Genomic DNA, 26709 nt, shown 5'->3' on the forward strand with positions numbered 1-26709 from the left:
TCGAAGAGCGGTTCAATGTCCAAAACCAAAATTAATTGATATTTCCATTTCACAAATAAAAAACTTTATAGTACCAAGGTCATATGACCTTTCTGATTCTAATGATTTCTCAGACTATATAAAATCAAAACTTTCAGATCTACCTACTCGTTCGAAAATATCCAAATCCGATATAGTGGTTGAAAGATTACCTCAACAATCCGTTTATATAATATTTCTGAAAGAATTTTATGATGAATCCGTTCTTTATGAAAATTTATTCGAAACATTATTCAATCTTCGACTTCTTTTGAAAAATGATGGTGTTCAGAAATTCGTCATTCCAAATATCGCTTTATCCAAACAAAATTCAGTCATTCGTGAAGAAACTTATTATAGTCTTTTATATTTCGTATTTCGTAAATTCGATTATGAAAGTTTATCTGAAGAACGTATATTCATACATGAATGATGAGAACTTGATTAAAGAAATTCTATTTGAAAACTAGCTCTAGTTAATTTGTTGGACATATGAATGAATATAATAAATTTATTAATCTGATATATTAATGAATGAATAGAAACGGCGAATTAGCGTGAATTGTAATTCAGATTTTCAAAATGTAGCTGTGCATAAATTAATTGACGTAAGTGTTGAATAAATTGCTGTAAATAAGTAATAATAATCAATAAATGAACGAAATATGAAAATGAGTAGGTAATTATGATGGTTATTGAAAAGAAGTAATGACAATTATTGGAAAGAAGTAATAATAGTAATTGAAAATTACTTACGATATTCAAGAATGCAGTAAAGATGTGGTGAAAAAATATGCAAACAAAGTACTTTTAAACAACTCCAGAAGGCAAAATACAGCGACCGCAACAAAATATTGATCTGTAAAGATTGAATTTGTTACTAAAATAGTATCCACTGTATGAATTAGGAAATATTAATAAGATGGAATGAATTAAAAATATTCGCCTTTTAATACCCGTTGAAAATAATAAACAGATGCACAATGTGAGATGTTCCTGACCTTGAACTGGTCTGCCTGTGAAATGAAATGATTTTCAGGAGATTCAACGTTGGTTCTTGGATTTCTGTAGATGTTGGATCACACCACTGAATGGAATTTTATAATTTTGCTATAATTATTATGGGCACTTTGATAGCACTAGAAAAATCGACTTCGCCGTTCCGCAAATGAGAATAATAACAATAACATATGTGTCCGAAAAACCAGCAGTTGCCGATGTTTCAGACGTGTAGCCTGCAATGCCGCGAAATTCGAATATCAACTAAAAGGAAATGATTTAATTTGGCCAATAAAACTTTGAACAAATATTCAAAAAATTTGAGATTCCCAAACAATGATGTTCTTAATTTTCAGGATAACTAATAATTTTCATATTCAATATTTTAATTCTGGAGAATGCCATGTTTTCTTATTTTATTGATGCATTTGTTATTTGTAAAATTTCCTTAATTGTACCGATGTACCATTCCGTATAGTAGAGTTCGGCTCTAAGCTGCCCTGGTGTCTGCAATCCTGCTATTCTTTCTTTTATATCGTGCATTATTCCAAAGAGGAATACAAGAATATATTCAGTGATGGTAAACAAATTGGTCTCAATCGATCTACGCGGGAAAAACCGATTCTGTTCCTGTATAACCACACCTTTAGTCACCTTGATAATTTCATTGTATATAATTTTTTTGATGAGCTCTCTGAAAATACACAACTTGGAGATGGGCCTGTAGTTCTTTGTGCTATGTCTATCTCCATTTTATATAAAGATAATTTTAGATGTTTTCCACTTAGTGGAAAATATGCTTTTTTTTAGGGAGAGATTGAATACATGGAGTAGGGGTGTTAGAGTTAGAATGTTATCTTCACAATAAATATGTCATGTGTCACCGTCGTTTACTCGCTCTTGAAAAGTATCAAAAATTCCATTGTTGAAACAGTTTGACAAATTATAATTCCTTAACGATAATAATTGTACATCAAGAGGTTGTTCACCTTGTAAAATTCACAATCGGTGTAAAATTCGAGACTTGTATATAATATATGATATTTCTTAGAAACCGTTTACTGTTAATCACAGTTGAAATGTGCGAATGAAAAAAGACAACAACAAATTTGTCAAACGAGGAATATAAATGCTTAAAATGTAAACAAGATTGTTTTGAGGATTTTTATAAATGTGACTAATGTCAACTTCACAAGAGATGTGCAAATATAGCCCAAACTGAAGCAAAATGCTCGCCCCTACAAAAGAGGGGTTTTATTGCTCATATGCGAGGATTGCAAGGAATGGTTAGCCAGGATGCCATTCATGATGAAAATGACGAATGAAATGAAAAAAAGATATAGAAAAGTTGAAATCAGAAATGAAGAAAGATATTCAAGATTTAAAATCAGAACTGAAACCACCCTTGATGAGGGAAAGCTATGTAGTATTAGCAGTATTACAGAGCGATCAGAATAGCAAATCAGGAATTAAAATGAGTTTACCAACCCTTTTTATCAAACTTAGGGTACCGCAGGATGCATTGAACAGTAAACAAGATGTCCAAACAAGATTACAGTGCATCCCATTTTGGGTGAGACAGCCAGGTTTCTCGCTTGTTATTTAAGATAGAGCCTTGCGGTTGTTACGTTCCTGTCCTACTTTTTCGTGAAACTCAAGTTGGTCTAATCAGATTTTGCATAACTGTTTCCGTTCAAGAGATACAGGGTGATTTTGAAAATTGATACTTTTCGGACCCCTCCTTTATCTCCGAAGTTATTAGAAATAATGCTGAGGTAAAAACTACGTCTGAATCAGAATTCTGCGTAGAATCCAGTGGCGTACTAAATTTTTTTTTCGGGGTATGGTTTTGAAGATTCAACACAAACCTATATTTTTTTTAATGGAACACCATGTATATCATTACTTTGTTGTATTCGTTAATTTTTTCCCTTCAAAATGATGTATGATACTATGTAGGAAGGTTGTTCAGAAATGTTAAAAAAAACACTAAAACATCAAATAATGATGATTTTTTGTTGATGGACAATGGATTTCCCATATAAAAAAAGAATCAATAATAATAACAATAATTCATAGCGATGACAGCTAGATCAGATTGGTTTTTTTCCCTCCAATGCCTACTTGATAAAACAATGCTCCCACATGCATAGTAGCCATAATAACAACAAGGATGTTTGTATCATCAATGACCTACTACTTTTAAAAATCGAAAGTAATAATCCTCCTATCGAAACATTGAAAATTCATGGCCCATTTACAAAAAATCATCATTATTTGATGTTTTTTTTTAACATTTCTGAACATCCTACCTACATGGTATCATACATCATTTTGAAGGGGAAAAAAATAAAGAATTCAGCGAAGTAATGATATACATGGTGTTCCATTGAAAAAAATATAGATTTGTGTTGAATCTTCAAAACCATACCCCGAAAAAAAAATTGAGTACGCCACTGGATTCTACGCAGAATTCTGATTCAGACGTAGTATTCAGCTCAGCATTATTTCTAATAACTTCGGTGATACAGGAGGGGTCAGAAAAGTATCAATTTCCAAAATCATCCTGTATCTCTTGAACGAAAACAGTTATGCAAAATCTGATTAGACCAACTTGAGTTTCACGAAAAAGTAGGACAGGAACGTGAAAACCGCAAGGCTCTATCTCAAATAACAAGCGAGAAACCTGGCTGTCTCACCCAAAATGGGATGCACTGTACATCCATCGAATTTGAACATTGGAATACGAAATCTGAAAGTAACCAGTCAAAGCAACGTAGAAGTTAAATGTGATACGAAGCAGGATATGGAACGGTTCAGAAAAGAAGCTGAGGAAAAGCTCAATTCGAAGTATGAAATACATCAACCGAAAAAAATTTCACCGAAGATCCAGATTACTGGTTACAGTGGGGATGAACCGATGGAGAGATTGGAAATGAAAATTCGGAATCCGAATAATTGGATAGATTCATTTAATTAACAGAAGATAACATGAAAAAGTCAACAAATAAATCGAGTTCGACCATATGTAAGGAATTTCCTCGATCTGATTGAATTACGCGCGTAATCAGGTCAATGAATCAGATTGCTTAATACCTATACGGAACATTGTTAAATTCGCAAACGTATCATCGGTATGATCGATGAATTCATTCCGAATACAGTGAGTTGCAATATTGTATACGTTATCTAACGACAATGTAGTGAATAAGAACATTGAATGTTGTTTCTTTGTTATTTACAGGTAGGATTAATATTCTGGATCATGTATGTAAGTGTAAATAGTGTATATCATAATAAAAGCTTTTTTATTTACAGAGAAACACAGCTGCTTTCAATCCAATCTGAAAGATATTTAATTATATTATAAAACAACATTCTGGTTTTAAATCACTATGGAAAAGTTGAAGTTCACATTCAAAATGCTGGCTGCTTCAGATGGAAAGTCAAATGTGCTTTGTGTGACCAGAATAACTACAACGGATGGAAATACATTCAAAGTCTTCAAATGCATTATTACATGTAGAATTACTTAAAACTGCGGCATATACAAAAATCAAGAAAACTTGCTCACAAAGGGGCCAAACAAGGAGAGTGTGGGTGAGTTTAACAAAAGAAATGAAAAATACTTATTTCGATGAGGATGGTAATATACAATTTCAAAACGTATACTAAGAGGAAGTGAGTGAAGAAAGCAGTGACACAACTACAAGTACTAGTGCATAAGAACATTCATTAGAAAAATTATTAGAGAAGCTATACTGAAAAAAAACCAAGAAAATTGTGGAGAGAGAAATGTGGGTAAATTGGCCACAGAATTCACTATCGGAAAATTTGATGGAAAAAATGCAAATGCAGAGCAATGGTTAAGAAGTTTTGAAAAAGAATGTGAAAGATTCGAAAGTGATGAAAATTGTAATAAAATAGAAATTTTAAAATCATTTGATACTGAGATGGCGCTTGAATCGGTTTAGACGGTGTTAGTTTGGGCTCCTCGAAATTCATTAAATTAAATTTATCCCTTGTCGAATATTTAAAGACTGTATTACAGAAATATTAAAAAACTACCTGTTCATTATTTAAAATTAAATTGGAATTAGTACATTCACCTGAACATGGGTAAACCGACAGTGAGTGTGAAAGAAGTAAGTGAACGAGTTGACAGACTATCGGAGGAATTCAAGAAAGGATTCGAAGACTTTAAGGTACAATTTATAAAATCCCAATCTACATTTATCCCGACTGATGGTCCTAATATTTTGGAATTGTTCGAAAAGTTCGAGACTAAAATGAATGATGTAATATCTGAGATAAAAAGTGACCTGAATCGGATTAAGGATGACATGGTACGTACAAAAAATAAACTAAAGGCTTTAGAAATCAAAGGAAATTCAAATATTCTACTCGTTCATGGCATTCCTGAAACAAAATCTAATATTATCGTCGATGTTTGTGAAATTTTTAAGAATCAGATTGGCATTGATATTTATAAGAACGATATAAATAGCTGTCAACGTATGGGAAGAAAAAAGGTAAACTCTGATAAGAAGAAGCCGCGACCGGTGGCTGTTGATTTCTGTCGTCGTTGGACTCGTGATGCAGTGTTTGTAAACAAACGAAAACTGAAAGGTTCGAAAATACTTATTACAGAACTGCTATCTATTGAGAATTTGTTGCTGTTGAAGGAGACTAAGAAATTTTTCGGAAAATCTGTGTGGACTCATAATGGCTTGATTTATTGTGATATTGATGGTAAAAGGGTGCACATAGGTGATAGAGGAGTTTGAAGATTGTGAGCGATAAGGGATTGATCGATGTGACTCCAGGTTGTAATTCATTGGATTTTGTTTTTATTTCTTTCTTTTTGTTTTTTCTCACTGAAAGTAGTAGAATGAAATTCTTTTCGAGTATTTATGTATGAAAACAATTTTTGAAAATGTATAATTTTGGAGCCCTACTTGCATTTCTTATTTAATTTTTACTTGTGCAGTTTGGGGATCAGTTAGTACCTGGTGGGTACCTCTGGTGCATTATCGTTTTGTTATTATTTTTTTTTTTCTTTATTCATTTCATATTACAATTTCATTCAGAGATATTAGACTGACATTTGTATAGTCATGAAGCGCTGGCTCCTCCTTTGTTTCACCGCAGTAATTCTTAACTGTTAAGTACTAAATTGATCAAAGATATTAAATAATACATAATAGTTGTATTTTGCTCCATTTTTTTTTCATTTATAATGAAAATATCTCATTTGAACGCAAGGTCAATACTGAATAATTTCAATGACATTTCTACATTAATTCTAGATAACGATTTTGATGTTGCAATCCTAACGGAAACATGGCTTTCTTCGTGTATCAGTAATGATATAGTCCAAATTGATGGATATGATTTTTTGAGGAGTGATAGAGATGGTAGAGGAGGTGGAGTTGCTGCGTACATTAAGCAAGGTATTAGATATGAAGAATTCGAAATTCAACAACATATAGGTAATTGTGAATATCTTTCAATTAAATTTAGATTTAATTCTCGCACAGTGACAGTTGTTGCTTTTTATCGGCCTCCTCATCTTAGTTTGAATAAGTTTATTGAAGATGTGGATAATATTTTGTCAGTTGTGTATCCTACCACTGATGAAGTTTTGTGTCTGGATGATTTGAATTTCGATTTTATGAGATCTATTGGTCCTCTACCAACTTGTTTCGAATCATATGGATTGAAACAGCTTTTGAATGAACCCACAAGAATAACTGAAACATCTTCAAAATTGCTCGACCCTATTTTTTTCAGTAATGAAAATCTTGTGATTGAGGTGGGTACGCTTGATACGTCGCACATTTCTGACCATAGATTAGTTTTTATAAGTTTAAATCTTAAAAAGAAAAAAATGACGCCTAAGATTATAACCTATCGTAATTTCCGTACTTTTAATATCCAAAATTTTCAATGCGAACTTGAGAGACTACCCTGGTTTCATTTAATATCTGAGGAGAATATTGATGAGAAGGTTAAACTTTTAAATTCTTTTATACTCGAAACTTTCGATAAACATGCACCCTATATAACCAGAAGGGTAACAAAACCAGCAGCACCCTGGTTAACAGACAACCTCAAGTCTATGATGAGGCAGAGAGACCTTGCTTTACAGAAATTCAAAAAAACTCGATCTCCTGAGGACTGAAACATTTATAAACAACTCAGAAATCTGACGGTCACAGCCATACGTACTGAAAAAAAATCTTTCTTAATTCTGTAGCTCAGGGACGTAATTCTAAGAAAGCTTGGAAGGCCTTGAAAGATCTTAACGTGTTTGCATCTAAATCTACATATTTTCTTAGCGATCCGGAATCGCTAAAGAACCATCTTTCCTCGATTTCCAATGGTCATAATCACAACTGTAACTCAAAAATAGAATATTATTTGAAGAATTCACATCCTGGGGGCACTTCGTTTCATTTTCATATGACGATTATTCGGGAGGTTGAGAGTATTATTGATGGGTTTCGTAGTAATGCCGCAGGTATTGATGGGATAACTCTTAAGATGATTTCATATTGTAGACAAATCATAGTGAAATACATTGTACATATATTAAATGTTTGCATAGAACGCAATTATTTTCCGTATTCTTGGAAGGTAGCTCTGGGAAAACCAATACCCAAATCTAGAAGTCCTCGTAATCATTCTGACTTAAGAGTAATTTGTATTCTACCACTTCTATCGGAGATTTTCGAGAAAGTTCTGAGTAATCAAATAGAACAATGTTTAAATATTAACGAATTGCTTCCACAGACTCAGTGTGGATTCAGAAAGGGGTATAGTAGTGCGACAGCTCTTGCGACGGTAATAGGTGATATTATCGAAGCGTATGACTCTGGTTTAGCGAGTATTCTTGTCCTGCTCGATTACACTAAAGCCTTCAATACCTTGAATCATCGGTTGTTATGCGCAAAGTTACAATATTTTGGTTTTCAACCAGAGTCGGTGGAACTGATGTATTCATACTTGACCGGTAGAACTCAATATATATCGATTGGCGATACTGCGTCGTCTGCTTTTGATGTTCTTGCTGGGATCCCTCAAGGGTCCGTACTAGGGCCTTTGCTTTTTATAATTTATACATCTGATATAATAACGAGTTTCAAACATTGTAGTGCTCAGGCATATGCAGACGACACACAGTTCTATTACCGATTCTCTAGGGGTACATATGAAGAAGCTTCGCGTAGAGTCAATGAGGATTTGAGTCATCTAGAAAAATTATCAAGCAAACATAATTTAATACTCAATCCCGAAAAAACAAAAATTATGTGCTTTGCCAACAAGAGAACAAAAGAATTTTTGACCATGAATATGAATGTAGGCATCGACACTCAAAAGCTTTATTTCACAGATCAGGCCAGAAACCTGGGCTTGCTTCTAGATACAGATATCCGCTTCACGGAACACGTTAAAAATTTACTCATCCAGGCTAACTCTAACCTAAAGTTGATTTATCACAGCCGCCATCTCTTGGTCTTTGCCTCATCAAACTGGACAAGGAGAGAATACAGAAGGTTCAAAAATCGTGTTTTCGTTTGATTCACGGTGTGAGAAAGTTTGAACCTATTTCACACAGTATTAAGGAAGATAAGTGTCTTAATATGGAATCTAGAAGGCTATATCACTTGGGTTCCTTCACTCATGGAATTGTCGCTAATCCCAGTAGTCCGTATTTTTTGAGACGAAGGTTTGTTAGGCATAGTACTGTACACTTCAGAGCCACGAGATATAATGATAAATTCATATTACCACATCATAAAACACCTATGTTTACGAGAGGTTACTTTTACCAGTCCATTTCACTTTATAATGCATTGCCTTCTGACTTCAAAATACTAAAGATAAATAAATTCAAATATAAACTTAAGGATTTTTTACTCAATAAGCAATGATTCACTTTGACCTTGTATTTCTATATGTGTATAATTACTGGGTGTGTGTATATATATATATGTTTTTTTTTTCTTGATTTTTTTTCCTTGCTGTGGTGGGGAGGAGGTGCTGGGTGTTTTCTGATTCACATATTATCGCATATTATTTTTATTTCAGCCATCTCGTTGTTTCAATCTTAATTAAAATTATGCAATATTAGTCTGGCTTCGTACATCATTGTGGGGTTGAGTTGAATAGCTTGCTAGACTTCGCCCTTGATGTCATGATTGCTAGGCATATTATAATCTTTCTCTGAATAAAGGCGTTATTTATTTATTTATTTATTTATGGAAAAAGTTACTGCAAATTGGTATGATTGTACTCTATTGAAACTAGTAAGAACAACTATGGATAGTGATAACATAATATAACATACTTATAATGATAGGCTTGTTGATCTTATTGCTATGGGTTAACTCAACTTCATATTAGACAAAATTGATAAAAAAAAAGTGAAATCTGAAGATCAACATAATGAATTAAATAAATTAGAACATTTAACCATGAAAAAAAAATTCAAAAGTCAAAAAGATTAGACCTGACTTTAAAGGAAAAACAGAAAAAATACCTTGTAAAATATGCAAAGATAATAACAAAGAAACAAGATTTAATCCCGAAATGGAATGTTGGTTTAAGGACCCAAAAATGAAAGGTAACAAACTGAGACAAATAAATAACTTAACTTTGGATGTAGAATTAAGTACCGATGATACGAAAAACTAATCGTGCCACCATTGATTGAACTTAAAATTAGTTTGAATGATATTTCGGAAATACCTGCAATTTATGATCCAGGATCTAATATATCATCGATAAATACTGAATTGATTAATGTAAAGACAAAAAATGGTTATAAAAAAAAAACTGATTTGAGAACTATTAATGGTGTTCATGAAACAGATGGTATGGTAAAATTAAAAATGAAAATATTAAATATAGAAAAATATGTAAACGTGTTCATAATCAATTATGAGAATTTTAAGTACAATTTCCTTATAGGCCTAGATTTTATTCAAAAATTCAAGTTGATACAAAATGAAAGATTAGAGATAGAACAAAAAGATTCCGAATCGAATTAATTAATGAATGAGTATCAAATTAATTTTAATGAACATGTAGAGATAAATACTTTTAATATTTCAATGAATCATTCGAATAATAGTGAAAGAAAAATCATAACAGATTTAGTAAACTAATATAAGAATATTTTTGCTGAACATAAGTACGTTATAGGTACCGAAAGAGACTATGAAGCAAGAATAGATCTCATAGTAGATAAATATTGTAGTGAAAGGCCTTATAGATGTACAATTGATGACAAGAAAGAAATAGAAGAACAAATATCTCAATTACTTGAAAAAAATTCGATAGAAGAATCATAAAGCCCTTTTGCTGCCCCGGTAACTTTAGCCTTTAAAAAAGATAGATAAATAGAAGATCAAGATTATGTATAGATTTTAGAGATTCAAACAAGATAATATTCCCTCAATCACAACCGTTCCCATTAATAGAAGACCTAGTAATCAAAACAAAAAACAAATTTTTTTTCAAAGCTTGATATTAAGTCTGCTTTTTGGTCAATCCTTTTACCAATTGAAGATAGAAGAGAAGAGACGCTCTCAAAGGAGCATGCCTCTCAAACACGGACAGAATCAAACCGGAGAAAAAATCAACTTTTTCATCGATATTATTCATAGCGAAAATATCATTGAAAGATTCTTGTATTAAGTCTTGTTGAAACAAGATAACATCGAAGTTTTTGAAATCTCTATAATAATGTATTTAAGGCTCCGTGACTGACGATCTGAAGCTGAGTTCACAATGAACTAAATTATGATCAGACATACTGCTTGCATCCATGACACCAGAACTTAATACGTATTCAGGGTTTGTTATAAAAATTGGATCTAACAATGTCAAAGAGCGTCCGCATATTCTTGTCGGTTCATTTATCAACTGTTCGAGACCATAGGCCTCCAAAGAATTAACCAAGATCCCGTTTGAGAGCAAATCGATGTTAACATCCCCAAAACAAATCAACTCATCTACAGTGGGAAAGATTAATGACAAGGAATTGTCAAGAGACTCAATGAAAGAAGGTAGACTACCCTTAGGGGGACGATAGACGCAACCGATTGTAAAGGAGGTATTTTTTATCTTTATCCGGATCCAAATCTGTTCGCAATGGTTGTTAATACTACTTGAAATTAATGATATGGATTTGATCTTATTCGATATATAAATTCCGACACCTCCGCCTCTGGTTTGTCGATCTTGTCTATAAAAAGTGAAACCATCGATGGTTATGGCCTCCGCATCGACCCCATCACCCAACCACGTCTCAGAAACACCCACGACATCGAAATCATCTACTAATGTTCTGAAATCATCAAAATTAGCCAAAAGTGAACCGATATTCAAATGACACAACTTGAAATTTCTAGCCATCCCACATCTTCAAATTACCACCAGAATTATTAATGAACGTAACTCAAATATTAAATGTATAGTAAACCGAAACAATTTCTCCCCCAAACAATGAATTCCAAATTGAATACTAAGTAGGTAACAGTGATACAAATATTAACAAAACAAATTATATTTTATTTTCGAATTGAATATGTTTCAACCAAATATCATACAATATCCCAACATGTACAGCCAGTTAACGTATAAAAACAAACACTAGATAACGTTCCTAAACAATATGGTAGGCAAAAAAACAATGACAAATGGTAAAAGATAAGAACGTTTACAGTATACTCTTTGTTTCCTCCTTCCTCCCCGCAAAAATTAATGAAATGATAGAAAACTTAACCTGAAACTTTATATAAACAAACAAGTTTGTATTCAAAATTGAGATTCGAACAGTGCAAAATGAATCAACGAGACGATAATCTATAATGAAAGGATTTTTCTGAATTCAGCATAACTACTTAAAGAATGTTTTTTACCATCAAATAATAGATATACATATTCTTCCACCTTGAGACCAAACATTCTGTCTTCCGCAGATTCCCCTTGCCTTGACGAAAATTTCATATCTTGACTTGGTTAAATCCTCAGTAATAGTGATATTAGATCCCTTCAACTTTTTCTCATTAGACAAGATCTTGACACAGTCATCGGACGATGAAAACTTCACAATAATTGGACAATGCTTCTTATTTCCAATTTGACTGTTAGCATTTATTCGGTAACAGTTTTTTATTTCAAAATCAGACAGTTGTAGTGGAAGTTTTCGTGTGAATAAATTTCAAACAATTTCTCCAACATTTTCATCTTTTTCCTGCTCGACTCCATAAATTCTCAAATTAGACAATTTTAACCTGATGAAGGTCATCTATTTCAGCCTGGCATTTATGATTTTCTTCAGATAATTGATCGAATTTCAACTGCAAGTCACGATTTGCATCAGCTAATTGTGACATTTCCATTTTCATTAGGTCGACTTTGTTTTCCAATTCGATGATTTGTTTAGGCAACTTCTCTGAGAGCAGTTCTGATAATTTGTCAGCTACCGATTCCATTAACTTCTTATCTTGGAAACATTCACAAATTATTTTCTTGATATCGGAACTTTGATCCTTTGTAAATACCATTTTCAAATACCAAAATTTTAAATCAATTTATTTGATGAATTGATTGATAACTGCTGGTCAATTATGGTTCACGTCAAAGCGCCGACTCAATAGCACGTATACTCTCTCGAAACGCACATAGAAGAATAAACGCACATAGCAGAATCTTCCTGTAGACGCCCCAGCATTTCTTTCCAGTGTTTCGTCTTGGAAATTCTGATTAGTCTCTTTAAAACTTTCGCCTCCTCCAAGCACCTTTCAACTTCCGGCTGTTGATCCATCTTGCACTTTTTCATTTTTTCTCTTCTTTTAGTCCATCTTCTTCTATGACTGATGTACCTGTTCCTGCTTGTTTCAATATCCTCGTTCCACCAATACGGCCTTTTTTTGCGGTGTCTGTTTTTCTTCGAGGATGGATTCTGTATGAGCTCTAATGAGCATTTCATATGCATCGTTCCTTAACTGCGCGTTGTTCAATTCTTTTAGCTTTTCAACAAATTTTCGAGTCCTCAAATAAACTCCCCACTTGTTTTATGTTCATTGTCTTTTTTCCCGTGTTTATTTTGAAGTTTAATTGGCCGTGATTGGTGTATGGATTGTCAAATGTTCTTTCCCATCCTCTGATACTACTGGCCATTTCTTCTGAGCAGAGCGTTACGTCACGTGGCTAATGGAATTTCCTCTCTGGATGGTATGGGCTCCCGTGTTCCTCAACGTATTCTCCTCTCTGATCTGTGCTTGGCGAGCCCCAGGCTTGTGATTTAGCCGTAAAAAATAATAACAAAACTCTTACAACTATAGGAATAATTGAAAGGGCGAGATCCAGCACACTGCATTGAGCGTACTGTTCAATCTAACACTCTGATTCATTGACAAAAAAAAAATTGAAAAAAAACTCATTGTAACTAGACTCATACCAAACCCTCAAAAATATCTTAACCACCCAAAACATGACATAACTTGAAATAGAATCATATAATAATAATAATATACTTCATTTCCAACAATACCTTTCATAACAATAATCATACAAAAAATACATTATATATAAACAGTTGTTGGAAATTGGTGAGAATATCGAAAAGTTTTGAAACAAAACTCCCACCGGTTTTCAATACCGACCAAATAAAAAAAAAACAGTAAAGTAACAAGTCTACAATACCAACTTGGGAAAAATATATCCAACGAAAATAATCCCTGTAATAATCTTTCATTATAAACATTTCATGAGGAGGTGCATGAAATGAAAACTCAACAGTCCAGTACAACCCTGATAATCAAAAATAAAGTAAAATAAAGTGTAATGGGAATAATCTATATCTTATAATCGAAATAAAACAAACAAAAATAAATAAGTAAATATGTATATAAATATACGGATATCTAAACAGGGTGAAAAAATCTTACATAATCTGCTTTGAAGCGATGAATGGATGTGCTCTTCAGGAAATTTGGCAAGTTGTTGTATACCTTAGATATTTTATATGAAAAACCCTTTTTGAAAAATTGAGTACGATGTAACGGAATCATCACCACCCCTCTATGTCTTAGGTTCAAATTATGAACGTCAGTCCTAAATGTAATCTTGTTATATAGACATGAAGGGGTTTTATTGAGTACTACCTTATGGAAAATGCACGCACAGTGGAGCTTTCTCCAAGCATCCATGTCCAACCAGCCAATCTCTTTTATTCTATGAGAGATCCGTTCTCGTCTTCTACCTTCTATACCACAAATAAAACGAAGACAAGAATTTTGAACCATTTGAATTCTTTTCACATTTCTATATGATAAAAATGAGCCATATAATACGTCGCAAAAGTTGAATTGAGATAACACTAATGTATCTCATAAGAGAGTTTTCGTTTTGGTAGTAAGAAAGTGTCTATTTCTATAAATCAACTTCAACGCACTGAAAGAACGTCGGAGCAATAGTTTCACATGATCATCAAATGAGAGACGATCATCGAGCATCACACCAAGGTTTCTAGCCACATGAACAAATTCCAAACGATCTAACAATCATAACCTTGCTAGATTTCACCAAAGCGTTTGACTCAATAAATCACAAAGTCTTGTTGGCTATACTTCATTATATTGGTTTTTCTCGGGAGGCCATAAGGCTGGTTGAGAGTTATATCGGATCTCGATCCCAAGCGGTACTCAATGATGGTGTGTTGTCTTTTTTTGTGAGCCTGACTTCTGGGGTCCCGCAGGGTTCCATTCTTGGACCTCTGCTTTTCATTATTTATATTTGTTGTTTTGCTTTTATTTCCCTTTCAGCAAGGTTGTATTTTTATGCAGATGACAGCCAGCTGAAATTTTCTTTTAAACCCGATGAGGCTGAGCAAGCTTTAAGTGCTCTGAACTTCGACTTGTGTAGAATACATGAAATTTCTCAAAAACATTGTCTGAAGTTGAACGTCAGTAAGTCAACATGTCTTCTTTTCGGTGGTAAGAATGATAGAAGAGCGTTTTTGCGGGATTTCGGCGGTACCATAGTGTTGGGGGGAGAGACGATTGACTTTCAGGAAAATATAAGAAACCTAGGCCTAACTATGGACACGGATTTAAGATTTTCTAAGCACATTTCGATGTGCTTGGGTAAAGCCTATTTGAGTTTGAGACTTCTGTATCAGTGTCGGAAATACTTGAACAGTAATAATAAGAAAATTCTCTGTGACTCGCTGGTTCTTTCTCATCTAAACTTTTGTGATGCAGTTTATGGTCCCTGCTTGACTGTTGTGGATGAGAAGCGAATCCAGAGTTTACAGAATTCATGTTTGAGGTTCATTCATGGGATCAGGAGGTATAAACCGGTAACATACAGTCTCAGATGCACTGATTGGCTGAATATGAAACATAGAAGGCAGTTACACTCTCTCACGTTATTTTTCAATATAATCAGACGTAATTCACCTTTGTTGCTTGCTAATAAAATCAGGTTTCGTTCTGAAATGCACCATGTTAATATTCGTTCAAAGGGCACGATTTCTATTCCCAAACACTTCACCGCGCTATTCACTAGATCGTTTTCCTATCAAGTTCCGTATCTTATGAATGGGTTGGGATTTGAATACAAGGGCTTAACTTTAGATAAATTCAAACTACACATATTAAACAACTTTCGTAATGACCCATTGTATTTATTGTAAATCAATTTAATTATTCCAACTAACTGATATATTATGTTCCTTTGAACTCAACATCTTGAAAATTTATTAATTTTTGTTGTGCTATGGCTGTTTCTAGTGAAAGTTCTACAAAGATTTGCTTGTTTTGCTGCATTGGTGAGCTCATTAGATTTAAGTTAGTGGCTTATGTTCGAACATATTTTTCTTTCTTTTTTTATCTTGTTTCTAGTTCAATTACAGAGGGTTAGGTGGAAGAATAGACGTGAGGTCTCGGGACTTTTAGTAGGTTTTATTTTCAAGTTGTAATACCTGAGACAGCGCGAACTAAATCTCGCCCTCAATTCTGTTGAATTTTTTGTATCATAATTTCTATAAATGAAGGCCTTTATTATTATTATTATTATCACCATCAATAAATAAATCAAGGCAGCGAAGACTCGTTCGAAGATGGTTTGGTGCAAATAACATATCCTATGATTTTTTGGCATTCAAGTATAAAGAATGGTTCCTAGCAAATTGATGTATTGAATATAGGTCATCATTGATTTTATCAACTGCACTTTGAAAATCAGAGATCGGAAGGGAGAAGTATAACTGGGTATCATCAGCATAAAGGTGAACTTGACAGGACTTTAAAAGTGATGGTAACCTTGCAGTGTAAAGAGAATAGAACAGTGGATCCAAGATGCTACCCTGGGGCACGCCAGAAGTAATTGGTAGTGGTGCAGAGGTCGTGCCATCGAACGAAACAAGCTGAGATCTATTGAATAAGTACTGAAAAATCAACGAAAGTGAACCAGAACTGAAACCTGTATACCGCAGAACAGAAAGTAATGTCTGATGATTTATAGAATCGAACGCTTTAGAGTAATCTAATAAAATCAAGATGGTCACATGGTTTTTATCTAGAGCAGAAACGATATCATCTACAACATGCAAAAGCACAGTTTCACAACTATGCCGTGGGCGAAATGCAGATTGAACAACCGGAATCAAAGAAAATTTGTTGATAAATTCATTTATTTGATCCTTCAGGATCTTCTCGGAGAACTTGGATAAAACACGAAGAACACTGATCGGACGCAGATCACCCTTATGCTTGGGAACTTTCACCTTCGGAATGGGAGTTACCAAAGCCTTCCTCCACTCAGATGGAAATACAGATTTTTCAATACAAAAGTTGATTATATGAGATACATAAGGAATGATATGGGGATAACAATACTCGAGCATTCTGTAACTCAAACCATCAGAACCGGCTGAACTGCCCCTCAAACTCCCAAAGGCCTTCATCATCTAATACCCTACAGTTACCGTTGTAAAATGCTAGTGTATCAAGATCAGGATCCAATCTTCGCACAGACTTCACAAAGTAGTCGTTAATATCATCTGCGTCCGCCAAGTAGTAAGGAATCCCAGTAGTTCTTCCCATCACACCAAGCCGCCTTAACCGGGTCCAAACATTCCCACCGTCTGCACCCACCCCATGCGCATCATTCAAATATGCTCGCTTTTCCGCCTTAATAACCCGAGCTGTGAAATTTCTTAACTTCTTGTACTCATCATAGTCAATCGGGCTCCTTGAACATTTCCACTTCACTCTTGCTTCATCGCGAATGAACATCAATAATCTGGTATTTGAAGTTAACCAGGGTGAAAACTTTTTTCGAGATCTTACTCTTTTAAACGGTGCATGAACTTCGAATAGACATTATATATGTTCAGTGAAGAAGTCAACCTTGGTATCAACATCATTGACATAAAACAGCTTATGAAACGGAACAGCGAAAAAATCCGACAAGAACAAATCTATATCAAAATTTCCGAAGTCCCGTATTATTTTGAAAGTCTCCTTATCTGAAATTGGGCGCAGATTGAGGTTACAAAAAATCAATTCATGATCAGAAACATTGTCAGCATTCATTGTGTCCCAATCAGCAACTAGATCAGTATTTTTAGTTAAAATGAGATCTATTGCAGTCGCAGAATTTCGGGTCAGCCGAGTCGGCTTATCCACTATTTGCTTAATAGAATAAGCATCGCACATTTCAGAAAATCTGGCTCATCTTCCGCTGGCCAAATCGAGTACATCTATGTTAAAATCGCCTAAACAGAATAATTCATCACAGACTGGCAAATATTGTGAAAAATCCATCTCAAGGTCATCAATGAAGTCAGCCACGCTGGTACTCGGTGGTCTATAAGCAACTCCTAGCACAACACACAATCCATTTAATTTAACGTTTACCCATAGTCTTTCACCAACACTCAAACTTGGAACAATTTTATAACACAAATCCTCCCTCAATTAGAAAGCTACCCCTCCACCCCGGAACCCACGATCCTTTCTCAACAAGACATAACCATCGATGTGTCAATCAGCATCATCAACATCTTCATTCAGCGACGTTTCTGTTAGAGCTAATATTGTGAAGTTATGTTGATTCAAGAGATCTCTAACATCATCGAAGCTAGGAAGCAAGGAACGGCAATTCAGATGCGCAAAAACGTACCGCATAGTTTAAAAAAAAAAAAAAAAATGAAAACGAATCTTACCAAGGTTGTACTTAAGGACAGAAAAAAAACCTCTATTTTCAATCTTCTAAGAGCTCTATAAAGAAAATTATCAGGCTAATGGGATTTACTCTGAAAACAACGATATATCCACATATACAAGTCTTTACTCAAGATATATTACAATTGTATGAAAAATCAAAATATACAATACACACCCACAAGTACAAATATATATCCACATAAATATCAATCAGATAGAATAGCCATCTGCTCATTCTTAAGCTCGCTGAATATTGAGGTCCGTAGACGTTTTATATTATTAACTCCTCTGATGTCCACAGATAAACTATTTATACAAAGCGTGACAAAATATGAAAGAGATCTACGAAATAATTGTGTTGTGAATCCAGGCGTTGTAAGGGTACCTTTAAAACGTATGTTCAAATTATGGACATCAGAACGAAATGTTATTTTATTATATAGGTACGGAGGAGTTCGGTTGATTGATAATTTCATGAGCAATAATGAAGCATGAAGAGATCTTCTTCTTTCCATGTTGAGCCAATCGACAACGCGTAAGGTATGACTTACTCTCTCAAATTTCTGATCCCGAAGATCGATGCAGACAAGAGTTCTGTAGTCTTTGTACCCGTTGCTTATCAGAAAAGTTCAGACAGGGACCATAAACACAATCGGCATAATTAAGGTGAGACAGAACTACCGATTCACATAGCAATACTTTGACTTTTTGGGATAATGCTTTTCTGTTTCTATGAAGAACCCTTAACATGCCATAGGCCTTTTGTAAACCGGCAGATACATGGTCTATGAAACGCAAGTCAACATCTATCCAAACTCCCAAATTTTTAACTTTGTCACACATCCTAACAACATCAGACCCGACTTTAATGGCATTACCGTCTTCTAAAAATTTTATTCTGTCACCTCCCCGACCGAATAACATGGCAACAGTCTTATTTTTATTTAACTGCAAAAAATGCTTAGTGGATATATCATAAATAATATTCCAGTCTAAATTCAATGTGGCTATAGCCTGAGCACTCTTTCGAAAAGAAAGAGATATACAGCTGACTATCATCTGCATAATTGTGCATCGAACAAGATAAAATGAACTTTACAAACTGAGAAATATACATAATAAAAAGAATAGGCCCTAAAATTGACCCTTGCGGTACTCCCTGTCATATTTCAAGAAAAGATGACATCTTACCATCATAAAAAACCGCCTGAAACCGTTCAGTAAGATAAGAAGAGAGAAGAAGAATAGAATTTTGACTAAAGCCAAGATGTTCTAATATGGCCTCAAACAGTTTGTGGTTGAGACAGTCAAATACTTTTGAATAATCCAAAAGTGTGAGCAAAGTAAGTTTACCCTGATCCGTTGCCCTAATAATATCATCAGTGATATGTAACAGAGCCGTAGTGCAGCTGTGATTTTTCCGAAATCCTGATTGTGTTGGCGGAATAATTTTATTAGAATTCAAATGGGACCAAATTTTTTTACATATAATTTTTTCTAAGATTTTTAAAGTCGCAAATTGTTCAAGTCTTTTGGATAAGGTACTTTTGGTACAGGTATAACAACGGCTTTTTTCCATTGGTTTGGAAAAACAGAATGTATAAGGCAAAAATTTATAATATGGGTGATATGGGGAAGAATGTGGGGAACACATAATTGGAGGGTCAATATATTTATTCCATCATGACCAATTGATCTACTCTTAATAAACTTTATAGATTCCAAAACTTCAACCTCATCATTGTTAAACATGTTGTCAATGAAGACGGACGGTATGAATGTCGATCTGCGTGCTAATCCTCACAAATGTGGTGGATGTAAGAATTCGGGTGTGAGAAGTGGCCTAAAATGCAAAATTTGCCCCAAAGTATTTCACCGTAGTTGTGCTTTGAAAATCAAAAAGTGCTGTGATGAAGATCTTACAACTTTCTTCGATTTAAAATCTGATGAAGAGGAATATCCGAATGGCGAAAATCTAGAATCCGATGTACACATTACAGTGAATTCTCAAATCAGGAATCATTGCTGAAAATAATTCAGGAGCTGGAGAATAAAAATCGTTTACTCGAGGAAAATGCGAAGTTATTAAAATATAAAATCCTAATATTGGAAAACGATTCTCGAGTATGTAGCCAATTTGAAATGAGGAATTCCCACATACGCAATGATAAGATTATAAAATCACATAAGAAAACTGTAAACACCGGCACTGGTGAGACCGCTGTTTCAAATACCGGTAGCTATGCGAGTGTCGCAACTGGCGATCTTTCGTCGACTATAAATGTGGAAGGTGGAAGATTTGAACAAGCGGTGAGATCACCCAATGCAGTTCTCCCCCAAACCAAAATAAATAAACAAAGACAACCGTTCACTATTAATCAGGTTAATGAAGCAGTCAAAAAAGCTAAAAGTAAAATAACTCATATTAAAATTGCCAACAGCGATAATTCTGATGACATTAATGGTGGTGAATGGAATCACGTCAAAACAAGAAAAACTAATAAAAGAAATAGACCAGCTATAGTGGTCGGAGAATGTACTGAGTCTCCTACAATTCAAGGTATTGAAAAAGTAAAAGCATTTCATGTATCTAGGCTTAGTCCTACGACTTCTGTAACAGATCATCAGAATTTTCTCGCCAAAAAGTTTACTTATATAAAATGTGAACTTCTGAAATCTCGTTATCCTGAAATCTACGCCTCCTTCAAGGTTATTGTGAAATACAGCGAACTTGATAGAGTTAAAAATCCTGCAAATTGGCCGAACAATGCTAGCGTTCATTATTTTTTTCCCAGTCGAACGAAAATTTCCGAGAAGTAAAAATGGATTTGCAACCATTCTAAATTCTTCACGTACGATTGAGCATACAATCGTACGTGTGGCAGGCTCATTTATCGTGCGGTGTTTTTTTTGTGAATTTTCAATTTTCCTGTTGTCTGGTGACGGATAAGGGTACACGCGTGAGTTTTTGTGTGATTTTGTTGCAATTTTTGTCGTTATATCACCTCAAATTTGTTATTTGAAACAATCTTCCGATTCAGTTTAGTCGGTTTTCTTGGATCGAGAATCACATTCATCTGTAATCAGTTAAGTTAACATCTGCGTTTCTGATAGGCACATTTTCCCGTGACTAAAGAAGACCATACACGAGAGTTTCTTCGTATTTTCTATATTGTAGTTTGTTGAAAGTGATCACTGAATACAAGTACCCAGTTCCTTTGTGATTTTCCTCTGTAGGAATACCCTTGCTTTTCCTAGGCCCACCCGTGTTCGTCTACTCGGAGTCTTTCTGGTCGGCCTCAGAAAGTGAAAAGTGTGTTTCCCCTGTCTCTCTCCTTTCCCCCGGCTTATAATCAGCTCGATTGGTTTGTGTGATTCTTGATTATTTTCGCTCTGTTATTCATGTTCGCTGGCTGATTTACCACAAGTTCGATTGAATTCTAATATTAGAGAATAAGGGGTTCCATCCACCTGGAGACTTCCCATATCATAATCATGGTGAACTGTGTAATATGTACGAAGAATGTGAGCAGCAGGGATAAGATCTCATGTAATGTCTGTTGTGGAACGTTTCATCTGGCTTGTGTGAACCTGAAGACTCAGGATGCAAAGTTTCTTTTTGAAAGCAGCGAACCTTTTTCATGTCCATCATGCTCTAGCTCAGCAAGACAGCTGCGTAGCCGCAATGTTGGGGGCACTCCGGTCTCCCCTTCTGTATCGGGAAATCCTTCCTCACATGATACACGCATTGACCAGATCCTGAGAGCCATGGGAAAACTTGCTGTTCTTGATCAAATTGCCGAAGACATAGCCTCGATTAAGTCCACTCAGAATAAGCTAACTGAGCAATTGGCGAAGTGCACTGATACACTCAGAGCTCATGAGATGATATTGAATGAGCATAGCAACGCATTGAAAACTTGTCAAAAGGACGTAAAGAGTTTACAGGATACCCATAACGTTCTAGAAACAAATCTGTTGACAATCGGTGATAGGATGGACCAGATTGAGAATATCGCAAGGACTGTCGAGCAATCATCATCACCTTCTGTGGGTGGTCAGGGTGTAGCACAGGATGAGATTATTCAACGCATCAAAAGGTCACACAACATCATTGTTCGTAATGTTCCCGAGAGCTCCAGTGTCGTCTCCGATAACGCAGTTGCACGGGAGGTGATTGGAAAGATTGATGAGGGGGCCGTGAATTCCATCACCGATGTTGTTAGGCTGGGTGCAGAGTCGAGTCATAGACCAAGACCGATTAGGATCGAATTTAATAATCCCAATACTGCCATACGTATCCTCCGTAATAAAAGGGCTCTCATGGGTTTTCCAAACTTCAGTAAAGTAGCTTTATCGGATGATAAAACACTCATGCAGACCCAGCAACTTCATAACTTGCGAAAGGAACTGGATCAGAGGAGGTTATCTGGGCAAAAAAATCTGACTATAAAATATGTAAAGGGCTCCCCCATGATAGTCACCATCAACAAGGAATCTGGGTCGGAAAACTAGTGGACGAACTCATGGATTAGACAATTTTGTATACGAATTTTGCTTCTCTATCTGCAAAGTTTGGTGATCTTCTTCTTCTTGTGGAGGATTGTAAGCCAGTCTTCATCTTCATCACTGAAACCAGATTGTCTCCCGAGATGCCCGACCAAGTCTTCCATATACCTGGTTTTTCTATGTTTCGATGCGATAGCCTGACAACACCGGGGCATGCAGGGTCGTGTATATACGTTCATGATTGTGTTGCAGATATTTTCTCTATCACCAAGTATTCATTGCGAACACCCGGAATAGATAACTTGTTCTTAAAGATGGTTTCTGGGAATTTTACTCTACTTACTGGATGTGTGTACCGCCCTAGACCATCCGAACATGATGCCACTATCTGCGATCACATCAAAACTTTTTCAGAACGTGAAAAAAATGTCTTCATTGTCGGTGATTTCAACCTGGGTGATATTAGAGAGTGGCCAGTTTCGCGACTCCCATCTGCGAATTCTCCATCCTTTCTATTCATAGATATGTTGTTCAACTCCAGCCTACAAGAGCTGGTGGAAAAGCCCACTCGATATAGGGCGAATCAGACCCTTACATGTCCTGATTCAATATTTACGAATGACCCAGACATGGTATCAGATATCAGGTATGGTCCTCCACTTGGAAAATCGGATCACTTGGTTTTGAGCACTCAACTTCAGTTAAGAATTCCATCGCTGAAGAACAATATCGTGGGAGAGACTCACAAAGTCATTGATTATAGAGAGGTGAGAAGAGTTCTTGACGCAGTTGATTGGGATTCTGTATTGGGCAAGGGCAGTGTTGATGAGCGGTGGAAGAACTTTTTTGACTATATATGTAGTGCAATCGACAAAAACACAACATTCGTGGAGACTGTTAAAGAATAACTTAAACCATGGATTAACAATCAACTTTTGCGAACTATAAGGTATAAAAAGAGCCTTTGGCGGCGATACCTTCGGAGCAAGAGTGAAGCTATATTTAAGCAGCATCGACAGTTGTCCAACTCTCTGTGACAGTCAATTAAAAAGGCAAAAATTTCTTTCATTAACAGCCTGACGACATCCAACAACAAAAAGAAATTTTTTAAGTTCATACGCCAATGTCTCAACTGCAAGGTGTCCACCCCTTCAATTCGATCTGCTAAGGATGGTGATCTACTCAGTCCCACTGAGACAGCGGAGTCGTTTGCATCCTGCTTTTCTCTCGCCTTTATTTCTGAGCTAGTAGGCCCGATGTCGCCGCTGACAACTCCCCATTTCATCCATTTCTGAAATCGTGATCACACATGAAGAAGACAACTTAGATCGCTTAAGATCTCATCGTCACCTGGTCCCGATAATATCAGTGCCAAATTTTTGTCGGAGTGTGCTACCAGTCTATCTGTGCCTCTTGCGTCCATATTCTCCTTTTCTCTTGCCTCTGGTGATTTACCCTCCCCCTGGCGTGAGGCCAAGGTCAAACCAATTTTTAAGAAGTGTGACAGGCACAATCCTGACAATTATCGGCCAATTAGTTTAACTTCAATAGTTTGTAAAATTCTTCAGCGAGTTATTTCTGAGCAGCTAACATCTTTCCTCTTGAATCACAGACTAATTCCTGATTCACAGCATGGATTTGTCCCTGGTCGATCCATAATTACTAATTTATTATTTTGTTCGGATAAATGGACGTCAACCTTGAATAGAAAGATACCTATAGATGTTATTTATTTGGATTTGTCCAGGGCCTTTCATAAGGTTCCAATATCTCTTTTGCTGTACAAAGTGAAAAGTTTTGGCATTCGTGGTGGATCAACTGGATCAGGGGATTTTTGGCCAAGAGAACATTCTCAGTGAATGTCGGACAATCGTATTCGGAGCCCAGGGAGGGGCTTAGCGGTGTGCCTCAGGGGTCGGTGCTTGGCCCACTTCTATTTATAGCATTTGTAAGTGATCTGACTTCTTCTATTGTCTCACCAAGTGCATCCTATGCGGACGATGTCAAGTTTTTCGGAGAGGCTGAGACTTGCTATGGACAACTCCAGGAGGATCTTGAAAGGGTTTCCCTCTGGTCATCTCGTTGGCTGATACCTCTTAACCAGTCAAAGTGTCGTGTTCTCTATCTCGGTGCAAGCAATCCCCGACACAGTTATTGTATTGATGGCCTTGGAGTGGAGGGTTGTACCGCACATGTTGACTTGGGTGTGACCATCACCAGTGATCTCTCCTGGTCAAGCCACATAACAAAAACGCTGAACAAGGCAAGGAGACTCCTCTTTGTTATACAGAGATCTTTCCAGGGATGTGATGTCACTACCATAGGCCAGATTTATAAAACATACCTGAGGCCAATTTTAGAATTTACCGGTCCTGTTTGGCACCCTTGGCTCAGAGGCGATCTGATGCTCTTGGAAGGGTTTCAGCGCAGAGTGACTCGTCTGCCTTATGGTGTCTTGAGACCATCGTATCCGGAGAGGTTGGAGAGGATGGGGCTGTCTTCACTGGAAGATCGACGGCTGCGCGGGGATTTCATCATCACCTTTCGTGCGCTCCATGGAATGTTCGGTACCGATATCTCGCATTTATACCAACTGAACACAAACAATCTACGTGGTCACAGTTTAAAACTCAAGCGTGAAAGTTTTCGTGCAAAGTGCCGCGAATATTTCATTTCTAATAGAGTGTTCAGTGTATGGAATAGACGTCGTGAATGCACCTTCCGTAAATACCTTCAAGAACAGACTTGACGCCTGGTTTGAAAGTGGGTTTCGCATCTGATCATTCTCTTAATTTTGTGTGTGTTTGTTACTGGTTCTTGGTTCTATTACTGTTGTCTGTATATAGTATAGTATGTTCAACTATTTTTTCACCTTTCTTTGAGTTCATAGGCTTTTGCCTCTACTCTGTAATTTCTTTAATAATAATAATAAATGTTCAATCCATATCCAACAAATTGAACAATTTGGAACTTTTATTTGAGGTGGAACGCCCTTTTGTTGCAAGTGTAGTGGAACACTGGTGTACCTAATAGCGAAAAACTTCAAGTCATGTCTATTCACGGATATATTCAGGTGGCCTCCTTTTGTCGTGAAACTTATGGTCATGGGGGTGTTGTAATGTATGCAAGCGCTGATCTCCAAGTGAAAGATGTTGGAATCTCAAAATTCTCAGTTGAAAAACAATTTGAATTCAGTGGTGTGACGGTTACCCTTCCAGAGGTTAAAATATGTGTAATTAGTGCATATAGAGTTCCTGATGGGGATTTTACTCTCTTTCTCGACAGGATGTCGTTTGTTTTGCAGCACTGTATTAAGCTTGCAGAAAGATTATTTCTTTGCGGAGATCTGAATATAAATTATTTGAATACTGCATGTACACGTAAGCATCTTCTTGATGATCTGTTATGTTGTTTTGACTTAAGGGTAACCTCCCTAGAGCCTACAAGAGTTTTCACTAATGTAAACAATTTAACATCTACTTCTAAAATAGATTACATTCTTACTGATGCCAGTTCGAGATGTAAAACTAAAGTATTTGAGGGTCATGTTGGTGATCACAGAGTACTTCTTTTGGAATACCTATTGACACCAAATTTTAATGTTGAATCTAGTTATCAGCAGGCGTCAGTCAGAAGTGTAACAGCTCATTCTTTGAATAATTTGGTTGAGTATATGTCTAATGTATCCTTTGACAACATTTATTCATTTATGAATGTTGATGACTGTTTCGATGAATTTTTCAAAATTATTGATTATTGTTTAGAAATAACATTTCCTATGAGGCAAAAAAACCGTAAGTAAGGGGTGGATTAATACGAACGTTATACTAGCCAGCAAAGAGTTAAAAAATTTAGGATGGTTAAATAAAAATTTGAATACCCATAACTACTCTTGTGTGATTTATAAGAAAGCCAAAATTGAATTCAGAAAACT

At 35.7% G+C, this 26709-nt stretch overlaps 1 protein-coding gene and 1 pseudogene across 1 annotated transcript; one reads left to right on the top strand and one right to left on the bottom strand.

The window, feature by feature from the left end:
* The first annotated feature begins 3770 nt into the window (after nt 1-3770).
* Nucleotides 3771-6112, top strand: LOC123685936. The gene is made up of 2 exons (XM_045625826.1): nt 3771-4261; nt 4336-6112. Exon 2 carries the CDS (start codon nt 5133-5135, stop codon nt 5802-5804), a length of 672 nt encoding a protein of 223 aa, XP_045481782.1. The 5' UTR covers nt 3771-4261; nt 4336-5132; the 3' UTR covers nt 5805-6112.
* Nucleotides 6113-16371: 10259 nt separating this feature from the next.
* LOC123685935 lies at nt 16372-18321 on the bottom strand (annotated as a pseudogene).
* Between the last annotated feature and the right edge of the window lie 8388 nt (nt 18322-26709).

The sequence above is a fragment of the Harmonia axyridis genome, chromosome X, assembly GCF_914767665.1.
Source record: "Harmonia axyridis chromosome X, icHarAxyr1.1, whole genome shotgun sequence".
In the NCBI taxonomy this organism is placed as follows: domain Eukaryota; kingdom Metazoa; phylum Arthropoda; class Insecta; order Coleoptera; family Coccinellidae; genus Harmonia; species Harmonia axyridis.